The 14,802-nt window shown below is 43.8% G+C and overlaps 1 protein-coding gene across 4 annotated transcripts; it reads right to left on the reverse strand.

Annotated features, from left to right (window-relative positions):
* Window positions 1-27: 27 nt before the first annotated feature.
* Window positions 28-12,247, reverse strand: MARCHF3 (membrane associated ring-CH-type finger 3). Of its 4 annotated transcripts, none has more exons than XM_061553541.1 (5): window positions 11,654-12,247; window positions 6,776-6,914; window positions 4,956-5,171; window positions 2,801-3,016; window positions 28-2,380 (listed from the first exon to the last, which is right to left on the reverse strand). In XM_061553541.1, the coding sequence occupies exons 2-5, from the start codon at window positions 6,794-6,796 to the stop codon at window positions 2,219-2,221; spliced, it is 615 nt and encodes a 204-aa protein (XP_061409525.1). In that variant the 5' UTR covers window positions 6,797-6,914; window positions 11,654-12,247; the 3' UTR covers window positions 28-2,218. The 4 variants fall into 4 exon arrangements, with proteins under 4 accessions (XP_061409525.1, XP_061409524.1, XP_061409523.1 ...); XM_061553540.1 differs by lacking the exon at window positions 11,654-12,247 and adding an exon at window positions 11,034-11,418; XM_061553539.1 differs by having other exon boundaries at window positions 36-2,380; window positions 4,956-5,160; window positions 6,778-6,914; window positions 11,654-12,246.
* Between the last annotated feature and the right edge of the window lie 2,555 nt (window positions 12,248-14,802).

Genomic DNA, 14,802 nt, shown 5'->3' on the forward strand with positions numbered 1-14,802 from the left:
ATCAATTTTGGTAAATTCACACAGCAGAATTTATTATCATTTTAGTTTGCAGTGGCAAAACACAATACAAGCAAAGTTTACTCCAACTCATGTGACAATATTTAAAATTGCAAAAAAAGTCACGGATTTTTATTTAAACTTTCCACAACTGTTATGCGTATAATACATTGTCTGTTTCTCATTGCATTTTAATAAGATATTACGCAAAATGTACTAGCATCTGCATTAATGTACAACATGCATAGATTTTAAACATGGATATTTTGTTATTTCATAACTTTTGATTGCTAAAAATTAGCAATAATCAATGGAGGCAACATTCCTTAAATCACGTGGTCCAGTGGAAAACACTTGTCCCAGACGTTGAGCAGTCAATTTGCTTAATATGCCTAATTTTGTCTTCAATCTCCTCATAACTAAACAAAGTAACTTGGTGCTTTATGTTTGTTTTCTTTTTCTGGACTTAAACCAGTTCTGTTAATCAGAAATATTAAGACCGCTTGTAGAACAACGTAATTCAATGTTAAGAGATTGGTCCGAAAGGAGATACTACAGAATTTATTCTAAGTGACCTTTAGGGGGCAGCACTTTTCCACATACCCTGCTACAAAGATACTCTGTTGACCACATGACAAACCAAATATTTTTATTTTCTGGTTGGAATTTAGCAAAATTAAGTGCAAAACCAAGCTTTCATTTTAATCATTTTTTATGCAGTGATTGGACTAAGACCATGAACTCTGCACTTGAACGTGGTTTAATCACAGGTAGCTGCCTATAAACAAACCCAGCAGTGCCCAACCTAGTGCTCTTGACCCAAGCGATCAAGCCACCTCAAATTTAGTGGCTTTATCCAAATAATCCCTCTTATTAACTTATATTTAACCCTGTCACAAATACTTAGGGATGCTGACATTTCCAGCTACTGTAAACATATGTGCCATTTTGTTCTATGGAATTTTAATTTGTCAAAATGTAATGAAGTTGGACAAATGTATTTGAATAGAATATTAACTCATTTCACTATTGCAATGCAGAACTGACCGGTTTTGTCAATGGGCTGATGTGCAAGCAGGTTTATCCCATTGGTCCAGCAGAATTAAGAAATTCCAAACATTGCAAATATTAAAAGATTACAAAACTTTACGAGTGCCAATGTTTTACCTTAAAATGTACAAATGGTAATGCTCATTGATACAATGTTGAAACGATTTTTTGTATCAAACATTAATTATTTGATTTCTGTATTTTTGCATTCTTTTAAATGCTTAATTTATAGTTAACTGCTGTTCCTGGTTTATGTTGGTTATATTTAAAATGTTCATTAAAAAAATGCTTGGCCAAGTATTAAAGATCACAAGTTGATAAATGATAAATGCAGTCTAAACAATGCAATACAAAATATACATTTGCAGTTACACATTTACTGTACTTCCCAAAATATGTTAATATAACTTTTATGTACTTCTATGTAAAGCCACAATGATATAGGGAAAAGATTTTTGAAGGCTTTTAAAAAAAGCAAATGTTTATATATATTTTATAAAATTCTAATTTTCGGTCTGATATGCTTATGACTACATTGAGCATTTTATTCCACAATTTTGTTTGACTTGTTATATTTCAAATAATAAACTTAAATATTACTGTCAGCCATTATGGAAAACTTAATTGCTACTTCTGGTAACATTTAAAAGTAAACCATATAAATCTTGACTTACAGCTTTCGTGACTGCAGGAATTCATACTCTTTGGGTCTTTCGGTAAAAAAGAATAAGAAAAATCACGACGTTTCGATCGCAACACACGCAATCATCTTCAGGTGAAAAAATACACCTGAAGACGATTGCTTGTGTTGCGATTGAAACGTCGTGATTTTTATTATTTTTCTTTCTACGTGACTTTACTGAAAGACCCAAAAAGTAGTAAACCATATACCCTTATTAGTTGCTATACATGCGCAAGCTTGTTAACTATTTTATCTGATAAACCACAAGTACATGTTTTATTTCAACCACTTTGACCCAAATGTACCTGTCACAGCATGACATTACAGTCCAATCTGTTTAGGCTGCAGGAGATGGTTATCACATGTTGTTGACTTGAATTCCTGGCAGTTCCAGAGGACTTCCCCAGAATAGTCAGTCAATGTTGGAACATAAGTTCGCCATGTGTTGATAGTTGAAAAAAGATTTCTGAAAGTTTCCTCACATACCTATCAGACTACAGTCTCTGAAGAAAGCCGCTTGCTTGGCTGGCGAGGGCCCAGTAAGGGGTTCTGGCAGGCAGGCAGGCCAGTGGGTCGCGGTGTGAGCAATTTCACTCGGTGGTGCGTCTTCCTCCACTCTTGGTACAGTCGTATGTGATAGCGTACAGAAACCTAAAAAAAACCATCAAGAGCTAAGGTTTATATGATTCACGGAGTGGACATTGAGAAAAGGCCAAACAGGCAGAGGAACGCGGCAGCAGCAGCAGAGACAAATTGAATAAGTTAAGAAGCTACAACAGGAAACACTTGGGAATAGGAAGAAGAAAATGGAGCCATTTGCCTAACAGTAGCAACTTGCAATCTGCCAACGAGATACATTATAAAAACGTATGAATTATGGTGTTTAGTAATGGTTTTACTAAATTGGTACTTTTCTGAAAAACAAGGCAAGGATAAAGATAGTGACAATTGAACCACAACTTTCATAATATAAAATATTTTACGTAGGTGGTCCACCGAGATAATCACAAATAAGAGTTGTTTTCCATAGGAAAACAATCAAAATGAGGTGCTGGAAGAAAAAAAACTCACTGCTGTCCAGAAGAGGTAAATCGTAAGCAGAGCTACGGTTAGTCCGATGAGCCCAGCGGCCTCGAGTTGACTGCGGTTGCCAGATTCTAGGTGGTCAGCTGCCCCACGGAGGCACAACCACCCTGAGATGCCGGCCAGTGGTGTGATGAACAGGAAGCATAATGTATCACTCAGCAGAGTCCTTCGCTCCTGTTTGGGACTGGGGTTCCTCAGCCACTGCAGAAAATTAACAAAAAATTATATAAGCAGCACTGTTTTTGTGTCTCCACATAAATAAAAATGTTTTAGTTCATCAGTCTATTGGCTTTCCAGACCAACATCCAGGAGAAAGAAAACTGAAATGGTTTTGATCTGTTTCTTCAGTAGTCAGTCTTGTTAAATGTTTGGTTACGAAATTTTATTGGCAAGGGCAATCCATCTAAACAATGGGGCCCTCTGCAATAAAAAAGCACTACAGAAATAAGATTAACAGTGCCACATTTTTCTTGTGTTTTCCACAATATTATCCACATTGTGCTGTTGGGTGATGAGATAAAGTTTCCATTTGGAACTCGCACAGCAGTGCTACCTGGTGTGTTAGAGCCGCACACAGATGACGATTCCAACTGCTACTTTTGAGACCCTTTCAAGTGACATTTCTTTCTCTCGGGGAGGGGGGAGCACTTTCCCACACCATGTTTCGCAGATAAGATTATATTTAGTGATGTTATTATGTCTAAGAGTACAGTACTACAGTATTAGACAATATAATTTTTTTTACCAAAATCACCTTGTGATCAAATACAAATGTACTAATTGTTATTTGATGGTACTAAAGCTCATAAGTAACAATTTTCCTCTACTGTAAGATAGGCACCGAACATCTATTCTTTTCCAAGTTAGTTATCAGGAATGTGATGGTGTTTGAAGCCCCCCATACCCCGTTAACTCTCAGGAATGATGGATGGCCTCTGTTGGCTGGCAGACAGGAATATTCAAGTGCAACCAGTTAAAAGGGAATCTAAATGGTTCGACAAAGCTGTCGTTGCCCTAAAATATACATTTCAACAAATAGAGCAAACTCCAATTGTATACGATTATCGATCTGAAGTAATTAATGAAGCTGGGGCCATCGACTCGGATTAAACATCAAAAGACTTTTAACACATCTGTCTTGCATCATAACATTTCGTTAACTGCACTACAATTATAGTACAACTGTCAAATGAAATTATAAAACCGGATACTGTATAGACATTTCCCAAAACAAAACACTTAATAAACAAGACCTTATCTTAAATAAAATTAAATATTATTATATTATTATTAAATATTATTTATTATTTTATCTTTAGACGTGACAACCGAAAGAACCAAATAATAATTCCTGCAGTCACGAAAGTTTCTAAAATTAAGATTAAGACCTTATCTGCACACACAAATACGGTGCATCTCCCAATTCTATGAAGATGCACTGCATTTGCTGAAAAGCCATGGCCTTATATACAACAATAAATAAAAGCCAAAGTTTTAAACCTTCCAAAGGGTTCTATTAAGGACGATTGGCACTTTATGTAATCAATATTTTGTTATGCCGTTAAAACTTCACAATAATGAATGCTGTACATTCAGTTCATAATAGAAGAATAAAAACATGCTGGAATAATAATTTCAATTTGTAACACAAACGGTATTCACTGCCGGAGACAGACAAGGACTCAGAGGAGTTTGGAACCACAGACAAGCATGAAGTATGTATTATGTTGAACTTCTTTTGCACCATATGTAGCCAACCATGCTAATCGAAGGTGCGGGCTGACAATGCCTAAGCTCCGCGGCCCTCTATATATTAAAGTGTTATTCACCATTTCATGAGTATTTACATGTGGGGAAAACCCAAGTACCCAAAGAAGCTCCATACGTGCGAGGGGGAAACACTCAATTCCATAGAAACGCAAGTTTACGAGTCCACATTTTGCTGTATGCTACTGCCCTCTTCTGACAAGCCAAGGTATGGCACTTGAACGCCCAAGGGCTTGGGAGTTTTGCAACATTCGTGCGCTCCACCAACCCTCACCGCCACAGTGGTGCATTACAGGCGTGCGCCACCACCCGGAAGCACAAGTAGGTACAGTACTTCCTTGCAGAACAAATGGTCTTGCATACAAAAACGTACCTGCGTTAACGGTTGTGGCTTGCGCTCAACCAGAAACTGAAAGTGGCAGAGTTCGCAGTAGCTGGTGTTGGAGGCTGCCAGCCAGTGCTCCAGACAGCTCCGGTGCACCCAGCCCAGGGTGCCGGTGCACTCACATGGGGACAACAGCTCCTCTTGGGCGCTGCCCTCGTGACAGATCCGACAGAAGGGGCTTTCGCTTCCCGCACTCCACACAGGACCCATGGAGCAAAAGACAGGAATACAAAATAAAAATCCAAGCGTACAATTCAGGTTTGTAAATAAACTAGAAAATGCCTGTGAAATTTCACCATTATTTTCTTTACGACTGTTTTATTGTAGCTATGCTCATGCACGACGGATCTCCAAGTAAAATAGCCGGGAAAAACTGGCGAAACGGGATCATCTGTGAAACAAATAAAAAACGCTTAAACACTGGTTGGTCATGAGTACTAAATGATTAACCTATATTTGCTGTGTATTTTAGGATGCAAAACTGAATATAACTCGACCGAAAAATTGCAATTTATACATTTAATGGTTCTGAAGGTTCGTCAATATTTTACAGATGGTTTGTGGAACGGTTAGCCAGCATTTTTTACACGTTATTAAAACTTTAACGATGTGAGACTTGAATTTCGGTATGTTTCTCATTTAGAATTGAGTAAAATAGTTTAAAAAGCCACCATTGCAGGACAGTAATGATTTCTAATTTTAGAAAACAAGTGTCATTTAAAATCTAAAAACTATCCCACTTATCAAAACTTCAGTCTTCAGAATCCCAGGACAACTTTATTCATGTTAATGGAGCAATTAAACACCATTAAAATTATCTGTCATGTCATGCAGAGAAAGATATTTTTTCCTCCCATAAAATATGCAAGGAAGGTTCAAGTAAATCGGTTATTTTATCCATATATCAAAGCTTCTTCAAAACTTAGATGAGTTTCAGATAGGGAAAGCTACAATACCAGATCTAGCCCAAACCTGCATATAGTTAAAACAAAAACTTTTGAAGAATAACAAGACCAACATGGCAACTGCTAAAGGTCTAATGGTTTTAAATATATAATCTTTAACATAAAAATATTTAAGACCATTGGATCTATATGCAATTCATCCGACCCAACAACAAAAATGCGATGTTATTTTTTATACAGAGGTAAACTTTTGTTCATTACTTATACTACCACCAAATCCTTGACAACACACATCATGAGTGTTTTGTATACACAAGCAGTTGGCTTGAATAAACCACCAATGTCCCTCCTGTGAAGAAGTGGCATAGCAGTCTGCACACTGCACGATGAACCTGGCCACCTGAGTTTGATACTTAGCCATAGCTAGCATCAGTGGGAAGTAATATATGAAACAATCCTTTGTCTCACCCTCTTCACCAACCCACAATGACCAGTGTGGTGAAGTATGGTAAAACAACCCTCATAACCGACGTGATGTGGGGAGGCCGACATCCAGTAGCAAATTGACAAAGGGCTGTAAATTGTTGACAATTACTGCATTCTTATATGCCCCTATTTGAAGAATAACTGCTTTTCCTATACATTGGGTAAAGGAAAAGGATGCAGCCTTACAACTGCTTGCTTACACCACTACTGCCAAAAGGGCATCCACTCGAAGGCGCTCCAGAGACCTCTCTAAAATATTATTTTGCCTACTTGTCCGCACTGGCCAGCCGTCCTGGAAAAGGTGGGAGCACGCACACTTTACTCGATCACTCACATGCAGGCTGCCTTTCGACCAAATGTTCATGCAGGGTAGAGCTACGAAGAAAAACACAGGGTTACGTTCATATGCGTGGACCAACCTGTACTGGTCTCCCCCATGCTCAGAGGAAGGGGCTGGCTTCTCCTCCGCTGTGGACATCTGACGTGCTGTTCATTTACGCCACCGGGAGGGCATGTCTGTGGATGCCTGAGGAACCCTCCGCCATAACGCCCCTACCTACAACAGTGGGCGCAAAAAAAAGTGTTGTACGAAACATTGCGAACGCATCAGCAATATTACCTCAGCTGTATAGCGCCGTATTAATCGGCCCGGCACATCCTCAGCATACCATCATCATCCATCCGTAAAAACACCACACCCGACAATGCAGAACACCAGACGTGAGAGGAATAAAAACTGAGGCTGGAATTTACAAAGTGCTTAATTAGGGTTTTTTATATTTTGTATCCTAGCTAAAGGACCAAATAACCAAAAAACACCCTCCACTGATAAGGATAAATTACATTATGCTTTTACATGTGTTTATTTTGAACCTTGCATATAAACAAACACAAATTGCACATAATAAGCTGGCTTCAACCTCATAAGCAATGAACCTTAAAATTACCATTTGTGGGCTCGGAGCGGATGAAAAACACCCTCCAATTGGAGAATGCAGCAACAATTAGAGATGAACCAAACAAATTCCGGTAATGAGAAACTTATTGCAATTTTGTAATTTAGGCATTACATCTACAGCATATATGTTGTGTGACTGGCCAAAGGTGAGTCAAGTGTAGTTTAGTAACGAAGATTAAAGTTTGACAGGGCAGCCACAATAACTAGTTGTGCATTAACTTACTGTCTACCCACATTTGAGTGTGGACTGTATGCAGCACAACTGCATTCCTAGAACTTCTACGATGTTTTATGGTGAACAAATAACAAACAGGCACTCTGCCACTGTACGATTGTGAAAGACCTGTACTTGTGACCAGCAAAACGAACAAATGTATCGCGCAACTTGCACTGTAGGATTTCAATTTTCCAGAGCACTTCTCTCTGAATATTAACCACTTTTGATAACAAGGCAGTTGTGTAAGCCAGAAGCCAAATCTTTCCAAATGGCCACAACGAGAAATTGCCAATCCATACTTGGGAGACAAGCGGTTACTCGGTTTCGTCTGAAGTACAGTCTAAACAATACAGCACTCGAGTTGTATTGTGTATTTGTGAGTCGTGGCCTTAAAAAGTGAACAGAAATACTCACCACGGGGAATATTGCAATTTTACCAGGGCTGATTAATTACTAGTACGGGTCAGCTTCTTCCCACGTTATATGGGTCTGTACAAGTACCCTTAGGAGCGAATACGGAATCACTAACTTATGCTTACTTCACCTTCATGCAAAGCTTGGGTGCAAGAAGATATGTCTGCGTGTCAGCCGCATAATTCTAGCACAAAATGATATAAATATTTAAATTGGCCTCGAACCAACTTGGGTAAATACGCGTTGTTCCTCATTCGCACACACAAGCTATTGAGATAAGCAAGTCCCAGGTGTTGTAACAACTATTAAGAATACTGTACACAAACAGAACTTGTCATCAATCCACCGCTGAATGAGGGTCTTCCCCATGTCGTGAGGGGTTAAAAGACCATACTTCCCCATGCTGGTCAGTGTGGATGGGTATAGAATACATTAACCAGCCAATCCAATTTTAATTCCAGGCCACGGTTAACGTCAGTGGCGAGTGGCATCTAAAAATGGTTCAAGGCCACCCACTTCACAAAGCCGCGAAGAACAGAGTCGTAAGGAATGGTCAAACTTGGCCCTCATACAGTGGTGGATTAACAAATAGCTGTAAATACAGAACATTATCCACGATTAGAGCAAACGCTAAAGTGTATGCAACTTGAGTAATGCACCGCATACAGTACTACTGTGAAAGTGATGCTAATGCCAAGTGAAAGCATGTGGTCTTTGACGAACAAAAACATGCGTAACATCCATCCAAATAAACATTCGGTGTTTGAATACTCTGCCGGGGAAACATCCCACACTGCTGCTAGTTTTGCATTCGCCTCCCAGCACTGACACTAATAACACTGTGTAACAGTTTTTTTTTGTTCCTGGGTAGGAAGTGTTATGTCGAAATTGCTTATGCCTCAAAAGTACAGAAAATGGCTATTATTCCCCATAAATTTTGCTTTTGTGACCAGGACAGTGATATTTATAAATATACTTATTTTCAATGAGAAAACGGGCGAATGTGTGTCTTTTCGTTCACATAAAGTCAGAAAAAACACATATGAATCAAAATTTATATGTATTTATACTAAAGTAATAAAAAAATATGACGACCAAAGATTTAGACACCAAGGTGCACTACCACAGGCGGGACTGGCCACAGCGGACCGAGTTCTCTGTGGGGAGGAACAACGTCAAGTGGGAGCCACTGGTGGACCCCCGGAAGGTGCTGATACCACCACAGCACATCAAATTGGGCATCATGAAACAATGTCAGAGCTGTAGAAAAGTAGTCGGCAGCCTTCAAGTACCTTCAAGACTTCTTCCCTAAGCTGTCTGAGGCAAAGGTCAAAGCCGGTGTCTTTGTCGGACCACAGATGAAGAAGATCCTGGAGTGAAATGAATTCCCAATGAAGCTCGCTAGCAATGAGAAAGCGGCTTGGAACAGCTTTGTCACAGTGGTTCGTGGCTTCCTGGGCAATCACAAGGTCGAAAACTATGTGGAGCTGGTTGAGACTGGTGAAGAAGTACGGCACAATGGGCTGTAGGATGTCCCTCAAAGTCCATATCCTTGATGCTCATCTTGATCAATTCAAGGAGAACATGGGAGCGTACTCGGAGGAGCAAGGCGAGCGCTTCCACCAGGATATACTGGACTTTGAACGCCGCTACCAAGGACAGTATAACGAGAACATGATGGGAGACTACATTTGGGGGCTGATTCGTGAAAGTGGTTTACAGTATAACCGTAAATCTCGAAAAACTACTCACATCTAATTCTTTTGTAGTCATTTATGTATTACTTTAGTATAAATACATGTAATTTTTTATTCATGGTTTTTTCTGACTTTATGTGAACGAAAATACACAAATTTGCCCGTTTTCTCATTGAAAAAAGGTAAATTTCAAAATATCACCGTCCTGGTCACAAAAGCAAAGCTTGTGGAGAATAATAGCCATTTTCTATACTCTTCAGGCATAAGCAATTACGAAATACCACTTACTACCCAGGAATAAAAATTGTGTTACATAGTGTAATAAATTCACAATACTGTGTCCCCAAAGCGTCGTGAACGGTGTATCCAAAACTGTCAACAAAAGCCCAGACCTTTAATACAGTGGGGCTCATGAACTTTGACTTACATTTCCACCACCACCAAAGATAAAGTGAAGTGGGGGGGATTTGTGAACGATTCTATGCGTGCATATGGCAATATGTCCAGGATCTAAATGACAATGTCGTGCGGTCTGCTAGGCTATGATGAGAGGCACTTCAGGATGGAATTCGTGTGTAGGTTTGCTGTTTACTGTATGTTCCGTAAATGGGTCATTTTGGCTGCACGGTCACAAACCCACTGTGGATTATTTTCAGGAACTTATTTTAGAGATATCTTTAAAAAACACACACACACATTGCAAGATTAATGATTAAAAACAACTACTTTTGTAAGAAGAGATCCTTCCAACACGGCACACCACACGGGTCAAAATAATGAGAAACCCAGCTTTGTGACCACACACACATTAAGGGCGTGAAACGTGATCTGCGGTGATAGCATTGTAAATTATAAGGCAAGCTTTAAGGGCACAACGTATGAACCTTGACGTACCAAAATTGCACAGCGACAAAAGGCAGCGTGCCCACCACACAAACTGGCACAGCAAACCCGAAACTCGACTTTTTAAACCCAGGCTATGGCTTGGCAACATTCACACCACGATCGTGACCGCCAAGGCCCTCCCCTCCCCTCCTTCTTGACACTGGGGTGTAAACAACACGCAATGTAGAAAAATCGCACATAAATAACTGCACGATGCGTCAACACAGATGTACAAGGCGTTTTCTGTGCCAATATACGCAAGCCACACGGCATGTAGATCAGGTTAGGTTTCATGTTGTACACTATTTCCTACGTCTCAGTCGTGAGGATTTCCTTCAGGCGTGGACATTTTTTTTTGCTTGTTGGAGAGACATGGTGCAGATAAGATGTTGTCTTTTATGAAGCGTAACATAAAATCATAAAATCACTCTTCCGAATAATCGTCAAGACATTTCTGTTGTTCATATCATCGGTACACCGGTCCAACTTAATCATCTTACAAACCTCGCTTTTTTATTTGAGCCAAGGCGTAGTACGTGATGTGGTTGAACACACTGCGACAGCTCAATCATCTGCGGCTGACGCAGACACATGATGAGTCGTGGGCACACCAAGATAACCTTCATCGAGACATTTAAACCTCGTCCACCAGTCGAGGTGGTCCTTATCTGGAAACAACAGGGCAGGCAATTTGGCGAGACGTTACCCGCTATTCAAGATTGTAAATGTGTGTGGCTTGGCCTCTCCAACACACACAGGTTAGTGATGTACTAGTGACGAATTGTCCACGTTCTGTGTACGTGAAAACCCTTACTATAGTTGGCCGTGTCGGGTGGTGGAGGGTTTTAACGACACGTTTATATATTTACGCCATCGAACCCCAACAACCTCTGTTATGGATATTGCTCGCGAAAGGCCCACTACTACGTTACGAAATTGACACGTTCCGTTTACGTGACAACTCACATGAATGGAGCCGTGTCGGGTGGTGGCGGGTTTAACGACACATTTATTTTCACGCGATCTAACCCCCCAAGCCCCACACAAAACAACCCTGTATGTTGCCCGTCTTTTCTTCTAACAGCAGCAGTAACTATCCATCACACAACAACAACAACACGTACCTTATTAGGTCTCCCCCACCCCCCCTTGATCCGTCTCGTCTCTCTCACGTCCCACCGCAGAGAGACCAAGACACCACCACCACCACCGTCGTCGTCGTCGTAGTCAGGGGACTCTCTACACGACTCGTCGTCCTCGTCGTCTTCTTCGTGTCAAGCGGACGACAAAGGGGGACGTCTCGGAGACACGACGCTCAGCTTGGCGTTCAATGGCCAAGTCGCCTTCTCGTCGTCGTTCGCCACAACGCGGACATTGCCGAGCACAGCTGGCGGCGCCAGGCCACGGCGCACGCCGGATTCAGCAACAACAACAACAACCACCACGACTAACCACCACCACCAAGACTAACTACCAGCACGCACAACACAGCACGTCACTGGAGGAGTCAGCACAGGCACACGGTGATTACGTTACGAGTCTATTGCTGCTGCTGCTGTCAACCAAAGTGATTGTGCTGGCGCCTTCCTCGTTGCCGCTGTTGTTATGGTTGCCTACAGTACTACAGTGCTGAGGCTGTGCAATAATAACAACAACAGCAGCAGCAGCAGCCAGCAGCAGCCACTGCTGACGTCTGGTACGGTCGTGCGTAGCAAGACGTGGGGCCCGGTGTGATGTGTCACCACCCCCCTCCCCTCCCACCCCCCTCCCCTCCCACCCCCCTCCCCTCCCACCCCCCTCCCCTCCCACCCCCCTCCCCTCCCACCCCCCTCCCCCCCCTCCCCTCCCACCCCGCTCCCCTCCCACCCCCCGCCCCTCCCACCCCCCTCCCCTCCCACCCCCCTCCCCTCCCACCCCGTGCCCCGCCCCTCCAACCCCATGCCCCTCCCCTCCAACCTCATGCCCCTCCCCTTCCACGGGCCTCCCCTTACACCCATGCCCCGCCCCTCTCACCCCATGCCCCTCCCCTTTCACCCATCCCCCGCCCCTCTCACCCCATGCCCCTCCCCTCCAACCCCGTGCCCCTCCCCTCCAACCCCATGCCCCTCCCCTTTCACCCATCCCCCGCCCCTCTCACCCCATGCCCCTCCCCTCCAACCCCATGCCCCTCCCCTTCCACCCATCCCCCGCCCCTCTCACCCATGCCCCGCCCCTTCCACCCCATGCCCTTCCACTCCATCCCCCTCCCCTCCTGCCCCATGCCCCTCCTACCCCCTCCCCTCCCACTCCATTTCCATCCCTCCTAACCCCTCCCCTCCCACCCCCTCTCTCCCCTCCCTTCCCCCCCATCCCTTTCCTCCCCCCCTGCCCTCACCCCTCCCCCCCTGCCCCCCCCTGCCCCCCCTGCCCTCCCCCCCGTCTCCCCATGAACAGACAGCCCCAGCCCTGGGCCCCAGTGTGGGCGGAGATGTCGGCACCACGTGCTTGGGGAGCTGCTAATGAGATTCAGATTGTCATGCTGCACGGGCGAGAGAATGAATGTGTGCGTACGTGCGGCGTGGCAGGGGAGGGGGTCATCTGTCTGGCTTGGCGTGAGTGATAATAACGGTGGCGCGCAGTAGTAACACTTGTGCCTCGCAGTCAAAAGTTCCTGGATTCGATTCCCGACTCCGTGAGAAGTTTTAGCTTAATGTTCTCCACCTGTTCTGCATGGACGTTATTTGGGTTCTCCGGTTTCCCTCCCAAAGCTAAAACAAAAACAGTGCCCTTGCAATTGGCCAAACCCATCCCAATGGTGAAAAGTTAATACATTCCTGCGGAGGGAGCTGGTAGGAACGTTGGGTTGCTCGGTCAATGGCCTGCAGGGTCAACGGCGGCGTGGTGTATTCCGCAAATATGGCCGACTGTGAGGGCGGGCACAAGCCGGCGTGAGTAGGTTAAACGTTGAGTTTTATAAGGGCACCACGGGGTGACCAGCCCCTCCCCACCCAGCCCCACACCTCCCAGCCCCACCCTCCCCACCCAGCCCCTCCCCACCCTCCCCACCCAGCCCCACCCTCCCCACTCAGCCCCTCCCCACCCTCCCCACCCAGCCCCTGCCCACCCTCCCCACCCAGCCCATCCACCCCCTCCCCTCTCCACCCAGCCCTACCCCTCCCATTTTTGGATGCAGGACGGACGGACACAATAATCCCTGTGGGCTGGTGTAACCAGGAGGATCCTACCAGTACCAGAAACTTATTCAGTTGATATCACGTATAGCAACATTGCCCCTACCGTCAAAACTTGGCAGGACCTTACTGAAAAAGAGTTGAGACCGAGGCTTTCCTGGGTAAACAAATGTAAGACTAATAATCATGTAGTATGCACATCAGCATAACATGTTTTGATAATCATCATTAGCGATGAGCATGTACATCATCATCATACATACACAATTATTAGCAATAATCTGCAGCATCAGTTACCATGGTGCAATGGTCAGCACACGACTGGACTAGTTGCTGATTCGATTCCACCGCCCAGCATGGCATTTGAAACAATGGGGAGGGTTTTTGTTTCAACAAACAGCCCACACCGCTGTTCACCTAGCAGTATTCATGAGTACAACACAGTCGATCGGCAGGTGGAATGAAGTGTGAGTACACCAACCTCTGCTGCTCAACGCTGAAGAGTAGACCAAATACCCTAATATAGTTGGTTCTAGAGGAGCCCTAAAGCCAACTGTGGCGTGGGCAGCCTTGCACCTTTGCCTTTGATCATCATTAAATACTCAATAATCATATCATAATAAGTTATCAAATATAATTATCTATGAACCTTGCTGGCTCAATGTTTGGACCCCTTGGATCATCTAGCCACATCCACATCATCACTGATCAAACTCATAAATCACAAAGAAGGGTCATTACCCAAAACGTTGCCCATTTCTGCATATATAACTCTATATATATATAAAATCGTTCATGTCTGTCTGTGTGTGTGTGTGTGGACTTTGGCCCATACGCACTTTCATTGGACGGCGGTTGCCCCTGGCAACGGCTAGCCACGCCTTCGCCGCTTTCATTGGACCTGGCAACGGCTAGCCACGCCTTCGCCAAGGGCTGCAGTTTCATTGGACGGCGGTTGCCCCTGCCAACGGCTAGCCACGCCTTCGCCACTTTCATAAGCTCCGTATTTAATTAAATAATAGCCATTACACAGTATTGTTGGAGCGCTAGGGGGGGGGAAGGAACGCCACCCGTACCCTGCCTCTTCCAAGCCGACAATTTTA

The sequence above is a fragment of the Lethenteron reissneri genome, chromosome 18 (assembly GCF_015708825.2).
Source record: "Lethenteron reissneri isolate LAM-NWPU_2019-01 chromosome 18, ASM1570882v1, whole genome shotgun sequence".
NCBI lineage: Eukaryota > Metazoa > Chordata > Hyperoartia > Petromyzontiformes > Petromyzontidae > Lethenteron > Lethenteron reissneri.